Source organism: Haliotis rufescens, unplaced genomic scaffold, assembly GCF_023055435.1.
Source record: "Haliotis rufescens isolate VD_foot unplaced genomic scaffold, xgHalRufe1.0.p SCAF_19, whole genome shotgun sequence".
In the NCBI taxonomy this organism is placed as follows: Eukaryota; Metazoa; Mollusca; class Gastropoda; order Lepetellida; family Haliotidae; genus Haliotis; species Haliotis rufescens.
Window position 1 is genome coordinate 872,655 of NW_025963879.1, and position 22,804 is coordinate 895,458.

The window sequence follows — 22,804 nt, forward strand, 5'->3', positions numbered from 1 at the left end:
GAGCTCTGAAGTGTCTGAAGACAAGGCTAAAACCCTTTCACAAAAACATAACAGAAAACGAATATTTACATTTCGTGTGTTATTATTTTAATATTCAAAAATAGACAAGTATCAGGTAGCCTGTTGTAATTATGTTGTGGTAATTCCTGCATTAGGTATGTAAAACATGTTTATACACCAAAAGAACTATAGGCCTCAAGACCAAATGTACCAATAAACTGGTTCTGATCGTGGTGACTGATACTTTTAGATTTCATATTCCTCCTAATAGACAGACAGACAATTTTATAGAATAGAACTGAAGTAACACGATGTCATACTTCTGTCGAAGCTGATTAACAGCTCCGCTTCTGACATGTCTTGAAAGCACAACCGATGAAGAAAGGGGTAATATTCAGGCTGATGTGTATATGTTACTGTGAGATTGTGAAACTAGGGAATTCGTGGATTTCTGAATATGATCCTGTGAAATTCCAATCCTGTGAAATTCCTATATTACTTTTGACAACAAGCACAAAGACGTTTTGTGCAGTTCATCCCATACAATACCATGATTAAACAAGTAATGAATAACAAAAAGAAATGTTAGTCAAATTCTATATTCTACCTGAATCAACTCTTGTCAACATCCCCATACACAGAATGTAATAAATGTTTATGTATTGCAACAGCTGAATCTGTTAAAATTCAATTATTTCTTGTCAATGTACCATAAACAGGAAAAGACACAGAATACACGATTTATTGCAACAATTGAGGATGTGGTGGCATCAACAGTTACAATATAATTTTGACTGGGTTAACTCTTTCCACAAGGTATCTCTATGACAGCAACTCACCAAAACATAATCAAATTACTAGTAATTCACTTTAAGTAATTCACGAAATCCCTAGTTTCACAATATATCTACCATATATATCTAGAGAGTACATGTACATCGGCTGATATACACTGATTTGAAATAAAGTAATACAGTATAGTTTGGCAACCCTTCCCTCACATGTATAGGCATCACACTGCCTTAAAACAAATATAATCTCACTATACATTGCTTTGCTGTGACCCAAATGCTTCTACAGGTTTTGAAGAATCCATGGAATATGTCCCCGAACATCCGTATAAACCACAGGAAGTGTTTGTGAACATGCGTTGTCGCTGATGACACCAATGAGCGTCCACACGTTCGGCTGTTGTTCACAGACCAGCATTCCACCGTTGTCTCCCTGAACAAATATCAAAGTACAATCAACAATCAAAGTCTGATATAACGAAGAATGTTGTATCGAAGTCTTTTTGAGCTATGGACAGACCACAGCTGTACAGTCCATGACTATACTAGACAAATTAGATACATGTACTATTCATCTGCACAAATGTGATTCGTTTGAATGTAGCATTTGCTTTCAAATAAATGCGCGCGTGGTTCTAAAGCACTACAGTGTAGTGATTAGAGCGTATGCCCGGAGACCGGAATTCCTACCAAAAGACGTTAGACGATTATTCTTGTTATTACCCTGCCTGGTACTCCGCAAAAAGGAGATGGAACAAGAACTGGTCGTCTAGGTGCCAGTATGCTGTGTCTGATATAGGTATACAAACTGTGTGTTAGTGCTATAACTTCGACATAATTATGCATTAATCTAAAACTAGTACATGCAGCAAGACACACACACACACACACACACACACACACACACACACACACACACACACACACACACACACACACACACACGCACGCGCACACACACACACACACACACACACACACACACGCACGCACGCACACACGCACGCACACACACACACACACACACACACACACACACACAACACCTCGCTATATGCACGTAAGTGCAATAATCTTGAACACGATGATAAACCCCGTTTTACCTCACCTCACTTCAAACATGTGGTCGTCATATACCTAAATTACCACGCTGTAACCAAAATGAACTTTGCCATATATAAACATGATACTGATGGTATTAATGAATGCAACAGGAAAGACTAATAAGAAAACAAAAGATAAAAATGTTGTCAAATGGAACTACCCAGCAGATGAGGCAACCCATTTTACCTAAGCTATGCATAACATTTACCTGGCAAGCATCTGTGCGGTCTATGAAAGGAGCAGAACACAGCTTATCCGGAGGTAGTTGGGAATTCACTCCTAATGCTAAGACGATGGAACACACCGCGTTGTTGACCACGTTCACACGGGACTCATGCAACAAGCCATCGGAAGCTGAAACGAATCTTACGTTTCTTAAGATGGAGCAACTATGGACAAAAACCTTAGTCGATAATGCACCCAAGGAAAGTTTATTTATGTAGAATGTAATGCTACATGTGAACCAAAAACGACAGAGGTTAGTTAGTAAAGGGTTGAGGCGATATCATATTTCGTCACCTTCGGGGCACGTACGGTATGATATAACAGGCAAATTCCTTTCTTCCAGTCTGTTCCCTTAGCTGACGTGTAAGAAATAATTATTACACATATTGATAATGGTACAATACTGAGTATGAGAACTGGTTTTACATAAATTCGAATTTTATTGCAACTTCTGTCAACGGAAGCTGACGATTCTAGCATATATTCTAACATGTACACTTGATTGTCTGGTGTGTTTTCATGCCGCTGTCACATAGCAGGAGTACTGACTTGCGGTGTCAGGCTGCAAACACATACCTTTGAGGCATACTGAGTGGCGGATGCTACCGATAGGGCAAGACATGCTTAGTTACATTTTTCGCTCACACCTAATCTCATCACTGAGTTTCAGTGATCCATTCACATAATGTTCACTGCTAGTGTGTATTTTACACTCAGTGGAATCTGATTCGTTGGACAATCGAGGCTGGCTATTTTCAAGCATTGAAGCATAATATTTATATGATGAATTAAATTGATATCCATCGATGCCAAACATACCTGCATTAAAACCCCACCCAGCGATAAAGCATCTGGTGGCGGGGAGGATGTCTTCACCTGCACGAGGCAGGCAGGCTGGCTGGGCGGGGGCAGGAGCAGATGACTCCAAAGTAAGGATTGCTATATCATTGCCTGTGGAGTATAGGTGACTATTTCACAAATGAAATTTTTAAAACATTTGTGAAATCAAAATAAATTCAAAAGAGTGATTTCTTACTCGAATATACATTGTACAGTGCTCAATACATCACTTAAATAAAAATTCTTGATGGAAGGGCTGATTTAAATTTGTCTTTGCCACACCATTGTGTATTGTGGACTCAAACAAGAATACTAATGTTAACACACACACACACACACACACACACACACACACACACACACACACACACACACACACATATATATATACATACATTCATACATCTTCTAATATTTATCATTAATGGCAGTTTTCCTATTCTTATAAATATAACAGTCGTCTATATTCACGAATTTACATTCAATGATCTTTATGTGGAGACACGCGGGTTTCGCCAAAATGGTGTACGTCCGGCATCATTTAGTCTTCCGATCCACTTTTAGCTGATACGCGGTGAAATTCAGTTCCACATACTAAATCTGCAACATACATTCATCATTCATTCAAGACCAATCAAGTTCATAAGGAACACATATGCTTACACATCTATAAGCATGCATATTAGAATAGTCAGATACATTCAAATGTACCATGCATATGCATGTTCATTTATGTATCGATCATTCACCAACGCACCATACACTATTCAGAGCAAAGTACCTTGCAACGTGTCCCCGGGCCGTGGTGGGCCGAAGGCTGGATGGACAATGGTGCCACGAACACGAATGTCTGTTTCTCCAATTTCTCCCTGGTTGTTTATATTGTTTTCTGTGATGGTCACATACATGGTCGAAGCACTGAGGGGCATACAATGTTAGGATGAAAATACATATGTCGCTTTAACTTGACCAAACAATAATTAAATCCGCTTTACAAAATGTGTTAACGTAGTTCCTGTATCATTTTGTCGGAGACGATTTCGCGATTTGCCCAAACATCTGGTATAATAACTATATTATAAACACTTCTTATGATTATAACAAGGGTTGTGTCTTTTTTTACTATCAAATATGTATTCTGAACACAAGAAACGTTAACTTCATCCAAGTTTGATGAAAATATTATCTTATCATCCTTGGATATCTACCCTGAAAACAATACCTTTCGGCACAGCTGGCCGTGGTTAGGACCCTGTTGTTTCTAATGAGTACTCCAGCACATATGTGTGTGCCGCTGGATGGCGAACCAGTCTTGATGGATACCATCCAGGGCCACTGAGAAGGAGAGTCCACAGGGCTGCCTCCCAGGATCCGTGGTCTAAAGATTCGTCTTCCTCCACAGTCTGGTATAATTGTGATGACATACAAAGAGGATATTAGTCGAGTTTCCGTATGGTAAATATATTAATAATATATCAGGAATTTATATGCAGTGTGCGGGCCTCTTCTGACTGCTCTAATTTCATGCAATAATCTCATGTATGTGGCTCAGTGTATACGTATAAACGAATTAGATTTCTACAGACATTTTATTGTTGTTATGCCATATGGTACATGTGATAAATCAGGGAAAGTTAAGGAAAGCTGGTCTCTTAAAGGATGGGTGACCGTGTTTGGCAAGCTTGAATCCTGAGCTCTTCTCGAGCTCTGATCATGCCTCACACTGAAGGCAAGTTGTGGTGTTTATTTAGGCAATTGATTTTGATTAAAATATGCCTCAGTTTACTGAGCAGTGAATGGGTACCCGGAGAATCAGATGGTAATGCGATAGCTTAGTTCCTATACTCCTCGTAGAGCTGAGAATGAAATTCGAATTAAGAGTGATCGATCTACCAGGGTAATAATGGTGCGCTTTGAAAATGATATCCAGCATGGAAAAGCGAGATAGAAATGGAATGCTATTACTTGAAACATCAATGTCTAAAGAGTATAAATCAGAATTATGTTCGTTTCGAAAAAAGAATAGGGACAAACAATAACAAGCTCAAATCAACAATCTATACACATGAACCACCTCTTTGTCATTCCATCAGGGAAATTCGCAACTCTTTAACATACATTCCTTGGTGGTTCATAAATTGGATACATCTGAACTGGACCCGTGAAGATCCGGGTTAGAATAGGTCTTCAGCATCCATGCTTGCCGTAAAAGGCGACTAGGCTTGTCGTAAGGGGTGGTCAGGCTCGCTGACTTGGTTGATGCATGTCATCGAACCCAATTGCGTGGATCGAAGCTCAGGATATCAATCTTGTCTGGTCCAGAGTGCGGCGTTAACAACCAGCCAACCAACATCTGAACAGATGGGGCCTTTAACTGACTCATCATCTGATGAAGGGACAAGTAGCACTGAGATGTCATTATGAACAATAAATAGGTTGTTATCCAAACAATGTTTCACTTTTCAATACTTTAAATCAAATAACATAGATAAGCATGTCTTACTGGAGAATATGTTTGGTCTGGAGGTAGGGGCGACAGGTTGCATTGTGAATGGCCCAAATGACCTATCGCCCTCGGGCCTTCTCAGGCAACATGTCTGTTGCGAGTTGAAACATCGCACTTTGTATGTGTACTCCGTCTCTGTTAAACTGAGACATCCACTTTGGCGACATACTCCACCATAAGCTGAACAAGCTACAAAAAACAAACAGACAATTTAGTATTACCAGGACTCCGGCTTGTTGTCCTTGACATCACATACTGCCGTCATGTTATGTACCTACATGTGATCTCATTATCAATCACCGACGATCCCAGTGGGAGTTCTGGGTTAGAATAGACCCCCATCAACACGTGACCCACCAGGAGAAAAGGAACCTTATGGGTCCTGCGTACAATTGTGCAGTGACGTCATAAAGAAAGAAGTTTGACGTCAACTTAGTTCCGTTAAAATGGTCATGTGTGCGGACTGTTATAAGTCTGAAAATGGGACTTTGCAGAAAAATATTTCAAATGTTTAATGCCATGCATCACAGTAATTGATATGAATTGAAGCTTATGAATTGCATTTAATAGCCTAGGATTCCGTAGTTTTAAAATGTTTTACGAAGTCAAAATGTGATTTTTCACCAATAAGGTCCCTCATCTGATGGTTGGTCACAATTATGCTCATAACGTATTCGCGGCTGCATGGATCGGATAGTCAGGGCTACAATTCCTTATGGCAAAGTGAATGAATGACTTAAAGACAACCTTGAGTTTTATTTCTGTTATATATGTTACAGTCAATGTGTAAATTCAGTCAATTTGTTAAATGATTAAAAGTTTCACTGAGGCAATTTACAAAATGCCAAACATTTCAGTCATTTTAAAATCATTTTTCCGTCGGATTGAATTAAAGTTATTGAGGAGTTGGAAAGGGCTTAAAAACATCGCAACATGCTAATTATGCTAGGATGAGAAGCCAAAAAAAGTAAACAAAATATACATTGATTTTTAATCCTATTATTTGTAGTCACTTGGTGATAAAATTAGGGTATAAAAATGTCTGAAATTCGTTATCATGATATAATAAATGGAAACAATAATTGTAAAATGACTGAAATTTTAAATTGCCTAAGTAAACAAATTCGTCATTTTACTTAACATATACAACGCTATTTAGCTGTGAACATGAAGATGATGTATTTAGTATACATTTTCACTTTAGCACACGTAGCTATGGCGCTGACAACCACAATCAACAACACCAAGTATATCCAGGAATGCAACTCGGCACATCAAATCTATGTGACTGCAGCGTTTTAGACCATAATTCAATATGTAAATGTTATCCATCCCGACCAAGCATGAGGACCCTATATTTATTGCACCTGAAACCAATGATCTCCACGTCCCTGGGCACTGCAGCAACGTTAAAGTATTGTAAATGTAGACAGTCGTAACATGGTGAACTTCTGTAAAATAGTTTGGGGATACATGGCTTCATCGAATGGATATAAGTATACATACGTAGCTCGGCAGCGCAGCATGTTCCTAAAGCTCCAAATCCACACGGCACTGGCCCTAACATGAACTCCCCAGGATCACACGATGCCCTGCACTGACCACAGAACCGCCAGCATCGGTTTCTGGCTGTTAAAAGACTGTGTGTGATTATGTAGATCTTAGTCATACCCGTTCCTCAAAAGTCATCCAATGCAAAGCATTTCTCAATCAATGCAGCATATGATTAGAAGAATTGAAATACACTGCCGGGCAAAAGAAAGTATACACACACGTTTGTCGGTGGCTACACATGATACGGACAAGAAATGGATATTCAGTGGTGATGTTTTTGATACGGGTATCATAGTTTTTTACCTTAAGTTTGCAGTGTTTCGGCGACTGTTTTCAGTTTAGAAACGTTTTGATAACGTTTGTAGTTTATAAACCGAAAACGTTACAACTTTTCATCAGTTACTTACATATGTGTTGCTTCTGAATGCCATGATCCAAAGACATTGGTTCATATATACGTAACTCTGTTTTAGAACTCAAACGTATATTTTACAGTCCATCACCAAGAAAATATACAAAACATTTCCCTTGTAAATTGTACTAGTGCTATTAGATAAACTACATTGTACATGAATGCAATACAAATGACAGGATACAAACACTCATAACATGAACGACGATTGACAAACAAATCACCTCTTATTACTCACCGAAACGAGAATAGAATAGAGCCTCAACGTTCGGAGACGTGAAGATAACTTCTAAAATCAGAAGAGCTAAAACAAGCATGGTGGTCCGCAATCCTTGTCACTTTGACAGCACAAGACTCTTTATATATTGCTTACACTAATGCCACCTTTGTTTGCAGAGTAGAGAAGGCATCTTGGAATTATCTGTCGTGTAGGTGATGTTGTGATGGTTCAGATCATAAAATGCATGGTCTCCTCTGCGTTTTAGATTATCATTATAGGTACAGTCTGTTATGATTGGTTCAGTTGTATTTGTTTCCCGTCTCAAGTAAAATACCTCTGTGTACGGCGGCTAATCACAAGCTTTCTTGGTGCGGATTACTAGCACAAGTGCGGACAAAAAGGCGTTGGACTGACCTTTAAACGTGTTGGGCTTTAATGAAAGATGAGAGGGATAAACGAGTTTTAAAAGTATTGAAATGTCAACACCGAAACGACTGTCCACGCAAGAACGCATGGTATTCATCTGGTGTATTGTTTGCTGGACATTTTCCTAAGAAAAATTGAAAGTCATTCAACATCCTTGTACACTGGTGTAGCTTATTGTATTCATCAGCACACACCGGTGGCCCAATCGTATGAGGCTCAGTAATTTTCTGTCCAATGTTGCGTTCCTAAGTCTTGCCATAAACCTTGATCGTGGGTTTGAATCTCGTTCTGATTATATTCCTAGATTTGTAATCACCATGGCCGTGCTTGTGGTTTTCACCATAATATAGGATAGCATCGCGCATCAAATTGACAAGCTTGATGCTCATAATGTCTATCACTGGACTGTCTGATCCAAACTCGATTATGTACAGACCGTCGTCATATAGGTGGAATATTGCTGAGTGCGGCGTTAAACAAACAACAAACATTTTGACAAGCAATGTCAACCAAAAGGATTCTGGGGTGACTTAGTTGGCTTAGTTGTAACCAAAATGGGTCTTTCCATAAAATGTGAATAAAATGCACATGCTCTAATCCATTTCAGTGTGTCATTTGGTTTCCCTCGAGTTGATTTCTAGGCGCAAACAGTGCAAAGGGGCTGTAAAAAAATGAAGTAAAGCTTCAAAGGCAGCACTCCTCATGCCACACGTCTTCCAGGTATATTGTAAATATGGAATTTCCTTAAAGATTTTATCCCTTATACTTCCTATGGACGAGCCTGCATGTTTGAAACTCTCTCTGGACGTGTTGCTTATATAGCCACCATCAGCTTTTTCTTAACAACTTGTGTATTTTGGTATGGGCAAATGAATGATGTAAACAAGGGATTTCTGTTTTCGTTTTTGTTTTCTTCATGTCCTCCAGGTGGCATTTTGATAAAGACAGCTCTCAGCTTATACGTGTCTTCCCACCCTTAACAACGTCAAGCTGAAATATCACTGCGACACCGCCAACTAACACCACACGTGTTTGTGTGGTTGGGGACTTAAAAGCCAAGAAAACACAATATTCACTTGAAAGGAATTACGGCTTAAAACGCAATCCCGTAATGGGATTTGTGAGACCTTTCAAAGTTTCAACATTCAAAGAATCGTAGTTGTACATGTAAAGCAAAACAAACAAAACATTTTTGAAGCGATTTAAAAAATAAGTAACTCATTTTATTATATAATTGCAGTGTGAATCACTGAACCCTCCGAAATTACATCTGCCGAGCGACCATAAACTGATAGCGTCACTCTCGACATTGGTAAAATGATATATCACCACTAGGCAAAGTATGAGGCTACCTGTCATGGCTAGGTTAGCATGACCAAATTGGCACTTCATGACTCGAAGAGATATCTTGACGTTGGTTAAAGAAACTTGATGTATCTGAAATTTTCTGGTCTGTTTAGGCCTCTGTTGATGACAACGTGTAATTTTGACAAGAGGCTGATCAGCTGTTAAAAAATGGCGGTTCTTATGTCAATACAATCATGTTGTACATTGTAATTTGTTACGTATTATATATCATTCCCGTAAATTGAGAATATGTTTGTCTTTTATTTCGTTCAGTAAACTAATTTTGACAGTTATTATTTGTTGTTTACTATTTCCCGTTAGTTTTTGGAACTACTTTTTATCTCGTATGTGAACCCTGATGGAAGTGGTTTGGTCCCGAACGGGTTGCGGTTCGAGCACGTTGTCGAAAAAGTAAAATCACGCAAAACTGGCTTGAACTATATGATACATGTAAATAGAGTATTTAACGATGATTGTTAAAAATGCTAATAAAAGAAGTATTAACCACGGGATATATTCACTCGTTAGCCTACATTAAATATCCTCTAAATTGTATTATCAGGATAACATATTGAGGATCATGAAATTCGTATGTTAACGGTGTATCACCTATGTCTTCATCTGGATTAGAACTAAAGAACTCATGTACCCAATGCCTATCGTAATTAAAAGTTGTAATAAGTATGATGGAAACAATAGCTGCTGCGTATCCTAAGTTTTCCGTTGCGCTAATCAAACACATTTTCAGCTGTGTCTGCCAAAGTGGCCCAACGTCTGAACGTTAATACAGGCGTGATAATTTAGACACAGAAACCATAACGGACCTGATAATAACAAGCCAATGTCCATAAACGTTTCTGCTAAAAGCAGAGTTCATTGTACGATTCCGACTCTACCATTACCACGTGTTTATGAGTCACTATTAAATACTATTGACACCTTAAAGCTAATGCCTTTGGAGCTATATCGAGATGCTTCTATTGGAATGGAAACTTGTTAAAAGTAGAAATGCCAATGTACATGTGGTGTTCGTTACTTTTACATGTTGGCCTATATTTATAGGAAACGTTTTAGAAACATTGGGATATACTGTCTTTCCAATTGGATTGGGTATATCATTTTTAATGGGTTTACTGTTAAGGACATTAACTTACTTTCCTAGATGCCCAACAGAAAAGGTTATTGTTTCAGTGGTCTAGAGGTTGAATTTCCGCCCGGAGAGCAGAAGGTCGAGGTTCTCCGATCGCGACATACCAAAATTCGTTGAAAGATGGTTCGAACGTTGTTACCCTGCCTGGCGCTCGGCATTAAGGGGCTAAAACAAAGACTGGTCGGCTCGGAGTCAGTATACTGTTTCTGGGTGGGGTATTCATGTTAAACTGCGGCATGGTATCTCAGTGGGCTGGCACTATAAAATCGGTAATATTATAATTAGTCCGGGCTAGGACAAGCAGTCACACACACACACACACACACACACACACACACACACACACACACACACAGAGAGAGAGAGAGAGAGAGTCCGTTGTACAATTCCAACCATACCAAAAGCACGTTCGTTTGTTTGTTGTTTAACGCCGCACTCAGCGATATTCCAGCTATATGACGACGGTCTGTACATAATCGAGTCTGGACCAGACAATCCAGTGATTGACATCACGAGCATCGATCCACTCAATTGGGAAACGATGACAAGCATCAACCGAGTCAGCGAGCCTGACCACCCGACCCCGTTAGTCGTCTCTTACGACAAGCACAGTCACCTTTTACGGCAATCATGGGTTGCTAAAGACCTATTCTACCTCGGATCTTCACTGGTCTCAAAAGCATGTCATGTGAATCACCGGTATCTGTTCTCGAAAAGGTGATCGTATCCTGCCCCACAGGTTTACCCCGCCATTAATATAAAAGGTCAATAAAACGTCAATACAACGTTAACGTCAGAGAACACTCAGTCTCGACTCTCTACCGAAACAAATTCCATTAGGCGCAAAAAGCAAAACAACATTGAAATACAGGTGTTCGCGAAATGTGTAATCACGACCTAGCATACAGGAATCAACCGCCAGTAATACAATGTGCATACAAAAGTAAGTGTTCCCTGTCGCCGCACAGCAGTACTCCTACCTTACGACGGTTGCCTGTGAACAACCGTGTCTTGACCAGACAAGCCAGTGATGGACCAGACAATCCAGTGACATAATACGCATTTACTGATTTAATTAAAAAAGACAAGTCAAATATTCACGGGAACATATGGTACAAGTGAAAATAAGTAACTGCTTTGGACATATGTTTTTGTCACTGGTTCGTCAGATTTGGAAAATACCCTCCACATGTCTACCATAAAACAGTTTGAACAATTTTTTGACAATTCACATGCAACTACTTGATATATTTATACACTGAAAGTCAACACACAAAATTGTTTTTCAGCAAGTTTACTTGTCATACATACGTAAAATGTACAACATAGTTATGTAATACAGTAGGGTATTGTAAGTACATTTAGAAATACCTTTCTGTTCGTTAGATATTCTCTGTATGATATCCATTCCAAAGAGTACAGTTCTCAATACAGAGTATATGAAGCATACCTTGAACTCCTTGAACCCGATATGATGCTCGGTACAACGGAACCTCATGGTCACCGTTGAAGCAGTATCGACACCTTTAAGGTGTCTCCGCTTAACTCGAAGGAGGAGATGTAGTCCCCAGGATTTCGAGATATCAATGTTTCACTGGGTGTTCCTTGAATTGTCTCTTAACCAGTTCAGCGTTTCAAATATGCGGTACACTACTCACAATTATAATGCACATAAAACATGATTATATTGTGTCGACATTACAGCATGTTATATCTTGTCGTTCACTACTCTCCCTTATGTAATGTTTCACAAACGCAGACTCGCTTGCTTGTCCGTTGAACTACTGGACAATTCTAACAATCTTATTTATTTATATGGACATTGCATAATTCATATTAAATTATCTCATTAATATGAAAAGAACGTTCATGTAAAATAAAATCATATTAAAGAGGTGGGGATGTTATTATATTTAGGCTTCTAACACCTGAGTCAGCAATGGTCGATTCAGAGGTTTGAGGTGATCCAGTCGAGGTGCCTGCTGACCTGCGTGTAGATAACAGGGATCTTTGCATTGCAGTTGCTATCACTGATGAGGCCAAATAGGCTCCACGTTCCTGTCCCATCTTCACAAACCAGCATCCCACCGTTGTCTCTCTGAAAATCGTTAAAATCATCATCTACACGGTGTTATGTATTATCTGCACATAGCGAAACAGAAACATCCATTTTTATTAGAATCTGTAAGTGTGTAAGAATCTGTAAGTGTGTAAGTCTCCAGATTGAGCTGCGAGCTGCCTTTTTGAGATGTACTGTATACAATCCTCCTCCAGTGTTAATAGCGGATAAGTAAAAACGGATCAAATTGCTATTACTAAGATTCGTTAATATGGAAAGTCGTCAATACGGACGATTTCAGGAAGAACAATACTGTCCGGATTAATATCGGTTTTTTTATATTCATGTAGAAAATTGATACACTTATCTAATTAGCTTAGTACTATATATCTGTACGGAACAAAAAGGTTAGCGATCATGGCTATTTCGGGGGATACTTTTGTGAAATTGTGTTCCCAGACTTTACAAATCCCCAAAAATATTCACGACACCCATCTTTTTCAGTATATATTGCATGTGAGTACGGATTGATATAGTACTTTGTATTAAGTTATTATTAATTGTGTTCAGGTACTTAAAAGAATGATTATTGCATTTAAGACTAGCAACTATTTGTGTTTACCTGACAAGCGTTGGTCCGATCTATGACAGGGTGAGAACAGATTTTGTCCGACGGCAGGTTGGTTCTTGATCCAATTATGAATGAACATAAGGCATTTTGCATAATCCTCACATTAGCCTCGTGTAGAAGACCGTCCCCGCCTGGAAAACATTCGTTTATCAGATAGAGATGAACATAATGTGCACAAGAACATGTATCATAATGTGCACAACAACATGCATCATAATGCGCACAACAACGTGCATCACTAACACTAGAAATGGGCATGACACATTGTACCCCCACGTTCGGAATAGAACCCGGGTCTATGGCGTGACGCTTAAACCACTTAGCTACCCCACCACCCCTCAGCAGTATATAAGCATCCACGTAGTTAGTGCATGGAGTTAAATGGGTTCAACGCCGCTTTGACTTGCATTTCAGTCAGGTAAACGTCGGATGAAAGCCTAAAGTGATGCAGGTCAGGGCATGGTGCAGACAAACAAATAATTATAATCAGCACGAATCTGGGATTCTAACCTACGATCATTAGATTCTGGCATGCCTAATGGTATTCCGTCATCAGTGCTGTGTGTATACTTCAACAATGATATCTTCACTACAACTTTGCTGTTTGTATTACATCAACATTGTTGTCTGTATTACGTCAACAATGATGTCTATCTTACATCAACATTGTTGTCTGCATTACGTCAACAACGATGTCTGTATTACGTCAACAATGATATCTGTATTTCGTCAAGAAATGATGTCTGCATTACGTCAACAATGATGTCTGTATTACGTCAACAGTGATATCTGTATTTCGTCAACGTTGTCTGTATTTCTCAAATTTGCTGTCTGTATTACATGAACAGAGTCTGTATTACATCAACAATGATGTCTTTATTACGTCAATACGTTTAACACCAAAAGTGATATCTGCATTACGTAAACAGTGATGTCTGTATTACGTCAACAGTGATTTCTGCATTACGTCAACAATGATGTCTGTATTACGTCAACATTGATGTATATATTACATCAACATTGTTGTCTGCATTACGTCAACAATGATGTCTGTATTACGTCAACAGTGATTTCTGTATTTCGTCAAGAAATGATGTCTATTTTACATCAACATTGTTGTCTGCATTACGTCAACATTGATGTATATATTACATCAACATTGTTGTCTGCATTACGTCAACAATGATGTCTGTATTACGTCAACAGTGATTTCTGCATTACGTCAACAATGATGTCTATTTTACATCAATATTGTTGTCTGCATTACGTCAACATTGATGTATATATTACATCAACATTGTTGTCTGTATTAGGTCAACAATGATGTCTATATGTCATTAACATCGTTGTCTGCATTACGTCAACAACGATGTCTGTATTACGTCAACAGTGATATCTGTATTTCGTCAAGAAATGATGTCTATATTACATCAACATTGTTGTCTATATTACGTCAACAATGATGTCTGTATTACGTCAACAATGATGTCTATTTTACATCAACATTGTTGTCTGCATTACGTCAACATTGATGTATATATTACATCAACATTGTTGTCTATATTACGTAAACAATGATGTCTGTATTACGTCAACAGTGGTATCTGTATTTCGTCATGAAATGATGTCTATATTACATCAACATTGTTGTCTATATTACGTCAACAATGATGTCTGTATTACGTCAACAATGATGTCTATTTTACATCAACATTGTTGTCTGCATTACGTCAACATTGATGTATATATTACATCAACATTGTTGTCTGCATTACGTCAACAACGATGTCTGTATTACGTCAACAGTGATTTCTGCATTACGTCAACAATGATGTCTGTATTACGTCAACATTGATGTATATATTACATCAACATTGTTGTCTGCATTACGTCAACAATGATGTCTGTATTACGTCAACAGTGATTTCTGTATTTCGTCATGAAATGATGTCTATATTACATCAACATTGTTGTCTATATTACGTCAACAATGATGTCTGTATTACGTCAACAATGATGTCTATTTTACATCAACATTGTTGTCTGCATTACGTCAACATTGATGTATATATTACATCAACATTGTTGTCTGCATTACGTCAACAACGATGTCTGTATTACGTCAACAGTGATTTCTGCATTACGTCAACAATGATGTCTGTATTACGTCAACATTGATGTATATATTACATCAACATTGTTGTCTGCATTACGTCAACAATGATGTCTGTATTACGTCAACAGTGATTTCTGTATTTCGTCAAGAAATGATGTCTATTTTACATCAACATTGTTGTCTGCATTACGTCAACATTGATGTATATATTACATCAACATTGTTGTCTGCATTACGTCAACAATGATGTCTGTATTACGTCAACAGTGATTTCTGCATTACGTCAACAATGATGTCTATTTTACATCAATATTGTTGTCTGCATTACGTCAACATTGATGTATATATTACATCAACATTGTTGTCTGTATTAGGTCAACAATGATGTCTATATTACATCAACATTGTTGTCTGCATTACGTCAACAATGATGTCTGTATTACGTCAACAGTGATATCTGTATTTCGTCAAGAAATGATGTCTGCATTACGTCAACAATGATGTCTGTATTACGTCAACAGTGATATCTGTATTTCGTCAACGTTGTCTGTATTTCTCAAATTTGCTGTCTGTATTACATGAACAGAGTCTGTATTACATCAACAATGATGTCTTTATTACGTCAATACGTTTAACACCAAAAGTGATATCTGCATTACGTAAACAGTGATGTCTGTATTGCGTCAACAATGATATCTGTGTTACAAATAAATGCTATAAGGCCCGTGTAATCATATGGCTTCCCGTGTTTGTTTATTTTGATCTCTTATCTCTAACCCTATGGATCATAAATATATTGGGCGCACGGGCGGCCCAGTCTTCTTAGGCGCCGTGATTCGCTGTATAAAATTGTGTCCCTTCGGCACGCCAGAAACCTATGATTGTAGGTTCGATTATGTTTCTAGGTTTGTCAGCACCATATCCGTGCTCGTGGGTTTCACCGAAGTGGTAAACGTCTGAGACCTGCATCACTTCGGGCTTTCCTCCCTCGTTAAGCTGACACTCCGTGATATAACTGGAATACTGTTAAAAGCGGCGTTAAACCCAACTCACTCACTCATAAATCTATTGATGTACTCACGTGCATTTGGCCCCCAGCCTGCTATGTAACATCTGCTGTTTGAGTCGACGGTCTCCCCATTCCGAGGAAGACAGACAGGTTGTGCACATGAAGTTCCATCAGACGGAATGGATGATTCCAGTGTCAGAATGGCTATGTCGTCAGCTGTTAATTGTTGATGACATCTTAAATAATGGACATCACTTGACTACATTCCATGCACATTTATGAATACTTTAACTTCACGATACGCTCATTTGATTACAATCTTACGCCATTAAACCAGTATGGATGTCGTAGAATGCAGTTTACCATGATATATTTTTGACGTACAATTATAATCCAGCTATTTTATGAACGGCCTGTAAATAGTCGAATCAGAAAAAGAAAACCAGTGGTTGACATTATGAACAGCGTCAGGTCGTAAGATGACCCGCAATCAACAGAGTCAGCTTGCCTGACAACCCAGCCGATCTTAGACGCCTCTTACCACGAGGTTACATGGAACCAATTCTCCCTTCACGGAAATCGGACGGGGTTGGTACATAAACGAATGGTGTCAGTTTGACAATAACGTGTAACTGTATTGGATATCGGGTAAAGTACCTACCCCTCAATGGCTCTCCAAGGTCGGTGGGGCTTGGATTTGGTGTGGCTACACCAGTAACAGCCACGGTCTGCTCGCCATTTTCCCAAAGGTTGTTGATGTTATTCTCGCCAACAGTTACAACCACCTGGCGGCTGGAACAGAAGCAGACATCTCAATCGACATCGTGATGTCAAAGTTGAATTACGAATAACGAATCACATCTGCTTTAAGTTCAACAACGTGATCGTAGAGCTATGACTACCGTAATAACATATATGTGTCTTACGTCGTTTACGTGGTCGAACTCCATCTGTCAGTAATATTCTCCCATATAAAGAAACATAAACGTGTTTGAGAAGTTTTCTTTTATAATACAATGAACTTAAAACGTAAATGAAAATGTTTGTTTGTCTTCAGTTCGTGTTAATTTTGTTGACACAACCAGTGTTATACAGAAGACACTGTCAGTGACGACGGGAAGGTAATCGTCTTCATGGTTGATGGAAAGGAAAACCAGAGTGGGTAATGCAGTCGAAAAATGCAACAACTAACTGACTCTTTTGATGATATGTTGTTACCCTCAATATTGCAAAACACAAACTGATTTGTGAATTATTGGTATTCATCAAGTAAAACTGTTTAAAACTGTCAACTGTTTCATTCAAACTACACTTTAAACCCAATCTCATTAAAATCAGATCTTAGTTCTCGCTACCGCTAAACAGAGATCTGAGGACATCCCATTATGGGTAACGTCATAACGACCTTTCTTTCGACGAATCAGAACGTCGCTTACCAGATCATGAAAGTGACAGTCGGAATGTAAATTCTAATCATACAACCTCGAAAACTTTAACACGGGGTATTAAGAACGATAGTTACGGGCTTAACGACTGAATCCATACAATCTAGACCATCTATTAGCCATTTCAAAATGTTATTTTGTTCAGGTTTCAAATATTTTATCGAAAATTTGTCAAAATATGCTTCGAAGCGTTGTCGCCAATTTGAAATTAGTGCCGTAAAGCACAAGAAAGCTGCCTTCTGATTGGCTAATGTCGACTTCCTGTCAGCCATTTCATTGGTCGGTCAAAGTAAGCGCAAGGTCGGTCTGACGTGACCCGGAATGGGATGTCCTCAGATCTTTGTTCAGCGGTAGCGAGAACTAAGATCTGATTATAATGAGATTGACTTTCAACCCTGCATAGAGTCTACAGTCACAACTTACCCGAGCACACAGCTTGATGTGGTGAGAACCTTGTTGCGGTTGACAAGCACTCCGGCACAGATGTGAGGGCCAATGTTGCTGGTTGTTCCAACCTTAATGGAGACCATCCACGGCCACTGGCACTGGGAGCTGACAGGAACACCACCCACGATACGACCAGCTACAGGATGAAATCGAGGTCGTGAAGCACACACTGAAAAGACATCTACATATATAAGTCACAGTAACGAAACACAGTATGAAATAAAATGAAAATAAATATTAATGAATCTATCAAATATTTACGTTAAAAACATTTCGAATACAGTTTCACAGTTGAAGAATCAAGAGCTTTATCTGGGACCAGCGTTTTACAATTATTGTTGTTAGCGTTGTTAAGCATAAGTAAGGATAAGATATATATCTTTATTAAAATCAGGATCACCTTTTCGGTGTATGTTCTAGCACCGTTATCAAACAAGTGAACCTACGTACACCGAAGCGTCTCCCCAAGTTGTAATAAAGAATGTGTTCATCCTAATACCTTATCCTTACTTAGTACTCCAACTCATCTGAAGACGTTGCTGAGCATATCTGAAATAATTACTGTAACTTGAAAATTATTAGAATATACACAGGAATGTGAAGTTTCGATAATAACAATAAATATATATATACGAATATCGCGGCACAACATAAATGCTGCTGATAGCAAAGTCAAATTCACATTGACACCATACGACGGTATAATTGTTTATTGCATTAATTTCTTCACTGAAATACGACACGATAGATAGGAGTTAGATGGGAAATTATGATAACTTTTTTTACTTTTAGTACCCGTGAAGATCCTGGTTAGAATAGGTCTTCAGCAACCCATGCTTGCCGTAAAAGGTGACTATACTTGTCGCAAGAGCGGACTAACGGGATCGGGTGGTCAGGTTCACTGACTTGGTTGATGTATGTCATCGTAAACAACAAACAACATCACCTCATCCTTCTTAGGTTTAAGGAAATTTGATAATTATTAAAAATGACATACGATTTCTTTCTTTTACTCAGTGCTTCATGTTTCGATGAATTGATTATGTTGATATTGTTGACATCTTGTAAATATGAACAAGGAGAACGAGGGCTTGTCAAAACGTTCTAAGCCTGGCTAACTTTCAACTATGGGCCATACCAAAGCCCACAATTATGGGCGAATAGTCAATGTAGTACATTGTTTGAGTAGTTCATTGCAAGAGTATTTGGTCTGCTGAGGCCGTTTGTATATTAGTGACAGACAGTTGAACGTGATAGGGGTCCAAATGGACACAGAAATGGAAACGAACTAGTACCAAGTTTATTTACTTTGGAGAAAAGTATTCCTAAGAAATTCATGACCGCATGTCACAAGTGTATGGGGATAAGTGACCTAGCTATTCCAATGTTCCCTCAACTTCCATTAATGAAGATTCAATCAAGGAGATAGAAAAACTTATACTGTCAGATTCACGTATTGCTATTGCTGAACTTGAGGAAGACACAGGTCTCAGCCATGGATCCATTGAAACTATTATATCATGAACATTTACAGATGAAGATATCTGCTCGTTGGGTGCCAAATGTTCTTAATTTGATCTTCAAGAAAAAGGAACTGTCAACAACTGACATTGCCACAGAAAATGTAGAGATAATTGAAGAGGATTTTATCAAATTCAAAAAGAGATTAGTAGCGGGTGATGAACATGGGGTCTACCACTATGATCCCGAGTCAAAACATCAATCCACGGAACGGCACCATTCCACTTCTCCGGCATCAAAGACATCCAAGTCTTCAAGATCAGTGAAGTAAGTTATCCTTGTTGATTACTTAGAAAGTCAAAAGACAGTTATCGGTGCCTACTATGCTGATTTGCTTCATCGCCTGAGAGATTCTATCAAAGAAAAACGACAAGGAATGCTGAGTGCTGGAGTTCTACCCCTTCATGACAATGCCTCTTCTCACACCTATCGACTTGCATAGGCTGCTGTGCGACATTGTTAGTTAGAAGAGCTTCCTCACCCTCCATACTCGCCAGACCTGGCTCCACCTGTTTCCTAAACTGAAAGAACATCTTCGTGGAAAGCGCTATGACGACAACGATGACCGCTAAACTGCCGTGAATGGGTATTTCAGGGTGGCTTCAGAAAACTTCTGACTGGAATTTAAAAGCTTCACTATCGATATGAGAAGTGAATTGAAAAGCAGGGAGATTATGTTGACTTTCACAATTTTTGGTGTTATTTGTTAGGCTCAGAACCTTTTGACTAGCCCTCGTAGAGGACGTGTTGTGGATTATTAGTAACTAACAACGTACCCCGTGGCACGAGTGTCGTCGTAGTTGTCATCGTTGTTGTCTGCGTTACGGGTCTGTTCGACCGTCTCACACAACATGTTCCTCTTTCTCCGAATGGGCATCTAACGTTGAACTGAAGTGGCACCTCAAAGGTGCTGAAACACCCGCGTTGGCGACACACTCCGCCATATGATAAGCACGCTACAAGAAGAAACATCTTTGTCATGTTTTTGTAAACCACATACATATACTATAACATACAAAAACGACACTTCACAAAGTTGTTTCCTGGGGGTTGGATTCGATTTCTACGTGAGTACAGTGTTTTAAGCTCATTCCTGCTTTCCACCGTATTGGTAGTATTGAGTGAGTGTTAAAATCTAACGTCACATCGGCAATATTTCAGCCATATTGTGACGTGGTAGTATTAGATTAACGAAACCGTATATATTCCCTCACATGTAGTTAGAGTGAAAAGTTTGGTGGTATAAAATGTTGAGACGACTCTGGTCAGAGAAGGCAACAAAAGAAACTATACCTCTCATTTGTTTTTATCATATGTGTGAGTGTCTATTGAAAATATCTGATTAAAAGTAAGCGATATTGTATCATAAAAATACACAAGTTTTGATGGGTATCTTAGACATCTTTTGGAAAATCAATAAAGAGGTCTTTTGGTTGCAACCCAGTCTTCAATGAAATAATTCATTTTTGCACAAACTTACCCAGCCACAGATAACGTTAAACAAACTGTTGCAGTTATGAGTGATGATTAAATAGACATAATCAAATTTAACAACCGGTCTTTCTATTTTCAATTACATAAATGACTATACTTTCTTTCGGTATACATTCTTTTGTGAGTCTCATTTACCAGAATCACCTAATTACGAATCAGATAAAGGCATAAAACGAATCTTTGATATTACTATTGACATACAATACACGAGTTTTAATATTGTCCTCGTTAATCCAATGTTTATATCACCTCAATCATTTCTTATATGTAACTCAAAAAAGTGGAATATGTTCTCATCTAGAAAACCTCGCAAGGACCGATGGTTTAAAAATGAAACTGCACAGAAAAAAGACCTTACGTAGAGTAGGCGCACAGCAGACCCCGACACCGAAACCACATGGCTGCCGGCCTAAGATGTACTCTTCACTATCACAGATTCTCTTGCACCGTCCACCATACTGCCATCCGCAGGTTACCGCACCTGTGAGCATTAATACGTTGATGATAAAAAGTCGAACAGAAACAGGGGCGGATCCAGGATTTTACAAAAGGAGGTCCACACTACCCTGGCCATAATGCAACCAATGTAAAGTGGATCCTATATTCGAAGGTTGGAATCTCATATTCTCCTGATTATGATTCTTGATTTGTCTGAACCAAATTCGTGCCCGTAGGTTTCCCCAAAGTGTTAATGCAAAAGAGTTATGCTGGCGCCCCGAGATGTTCCCAACTAAAGTATACTGTATTCCCTAACCTGAACAGGATTCGATCCAACCCATGAAAAGACATCTTGCGTATCCCGTATCACCAAATTAAGCTTGAATAACGCACAATGTATGGTTCAATCTATCAAATCATTGCATTTCATTCTGATTCAAAATTTTGTCATCTCCTTATGTCAATAATTGCTTTGACACTTTGAATGTTTGGCCAGAGGCTTCCAAGACGCTGGAACAATAATCACAAATATCACGTTTTTAAGAAAAATAAACAATTGCAACCTACCGAAACTGGGAATGAAAAATTGGGAGACCGCCTCAGAAATAAGCACTAGTCCTAACGTTAACAGCTTAAGTGAAACCATGCTGATCTTGAGCATAGGTTAATTGTGTACCTAACCTCCTTTATATGGTACCTTTAACTGATGACTTTTATGTTCAAATATTTGAACTAAAGGCGTCCTGAAGAACGGTATTGTGAGGGAGGGACTGTTAAAAGCACTGTGCTTTGTTCAAAGGATGTTTCTTTAATATACCTACTTAACGTACTGGATTTACAACAACATTCTCGTCATTTTACATTTTGATTTACACATCGTTGTGAATTACAAACTCACACTAACGCCGTGATTAGGCGGGCAACCTAAAGAAGATGGTGCTTAAACTGGATTACCCCAGGCCTTTCAAATACAAATTTGTGAAAATAAGGTTCAAATTGCGACATGAAGGTGTAAAATAACAAATCTCCTGTGAGGTGTGCAGGGTGTGACAAGCATGCAAGCTTCAGT

At 38.7% G+C, this 22,804-nt stretch overlaps 2 protein-coding genes across 2 annotated transcripts; both read right to left on the reverse strand.

Annotated features, from left to right (window-relative positions):
• Positions 1 to 87: 87 nt before the first annotated feature.
• On the reverse strand, positions 88 to 8,114 carry LOC124116241 (chymotrypsin-like elastase family member 2A). Its single transcript, XM_046477497.2, has 8 exons — positions 7,671 to 8,114; positions 6,973 to 7,095; positions 5,464 to 5,655; positions 4,183 to 4,363; positions 3,742 to 3,878; positions 2,940 to 3,071; positions 2,104 to 2,249; positions 88 to 1,224 (listed from the first exon to the last, which is right to left on the reverse strand). Exons 1-8 carry the CDS (start codon positions 7,747 to 7,749, stop codon positions 1,075 to 1,077), a joined length of 1,140 nt encoding a protein of 379 aa, XP_046333453.2. The 5' UTR covers positions 7,750 to 8,114; the 3' UTR covers positions 88 to 1,074.
• A 3,739-nt stretch (positions 8,115 to 11,853) lies between these two features.
• On the reverse strand, positions 11,854 to 22,383 carry LOC124116242 (chymotrypsin-like elastase family member 2A). The gene is made up of 8 exons (XM_046477498.2): positions 22,303 to 22,383; positions 21,656 to 21,778; positions 20,580 to 20,759; positions 18,259 to 18,451; positions 17,052 to 17,182; positions 16,463 to 16,606; positions 13,257 to 13,396; positions 11,854 to 12,673 (listed from the first exon to the last, which is right to left on the reverse strand). The coding sequence occupies exons 1-8, from the start codon at positions 22,379 to 22,381 to the stop codon at positions 12,524 to 12,526; spliced, it is 1,140 nt and encodes a 379-aa protein (XP_046333454.2). The 5' UTR covers positions 22,382 to 22,383; the 3' UTR covers positions 11,854 to 12,523.
• Between the last annotated feature and the right edge of the window lie 421 nt (positions 22,384 to 22,804).

What these genes read in the sequence shown, in the direction of transcription:
- LOC124116242 (XM_046477498.2), bottom strand. Translation starts at nt 22,381, where the DNA reads ATGGTTTCACTTAAGCTGTTAACGTTAGGACTAGTGCTTATTTCTGAG. An exon ending in ACATCAAGCTGTGTGCTCGG is followed by an intron (nt 17,183 to 18,258) that starts GTAAGTTGTGAC and finishes CTTCTGTTCCAG; the next exon opens with CCGCCAGGTGGTTGTAACTG. An exon ending in CCTTGGAGAGCCATTGAGGG is followed by an intron (nt 16,607 to 17,051) that starts GTAGGTACTTTA and finishes AACAATTAACAG; the next exon opens with CTGACGACATAGCCATTCTG.
- LOC124116241 (XM_046477497.2), bottom strand. Translation starts at nt 7,749, where the DNA reads ATGCTTGTTTTAGCTCTTCTGATTTTAGAAGTTATCTTCACGTCTCCG. An exon ending in CAGACCAAACATATTCTCCA is followed by an intron (nt 4,364 to 5,463) that starts GTAAGACATGCT and finishes CAATTATACCAG; the next exon opens with ACTGTGGAGGAAGACGAATC. An exon ending in GCCCGGGGACACGTTGCAAG is followed by an intron (nt 3,072 to 3,741) that starts GTACTTTGCTCT and finishes TATACTCCACAG; the next exon opens with GCAATGATATAGCAATCCTT.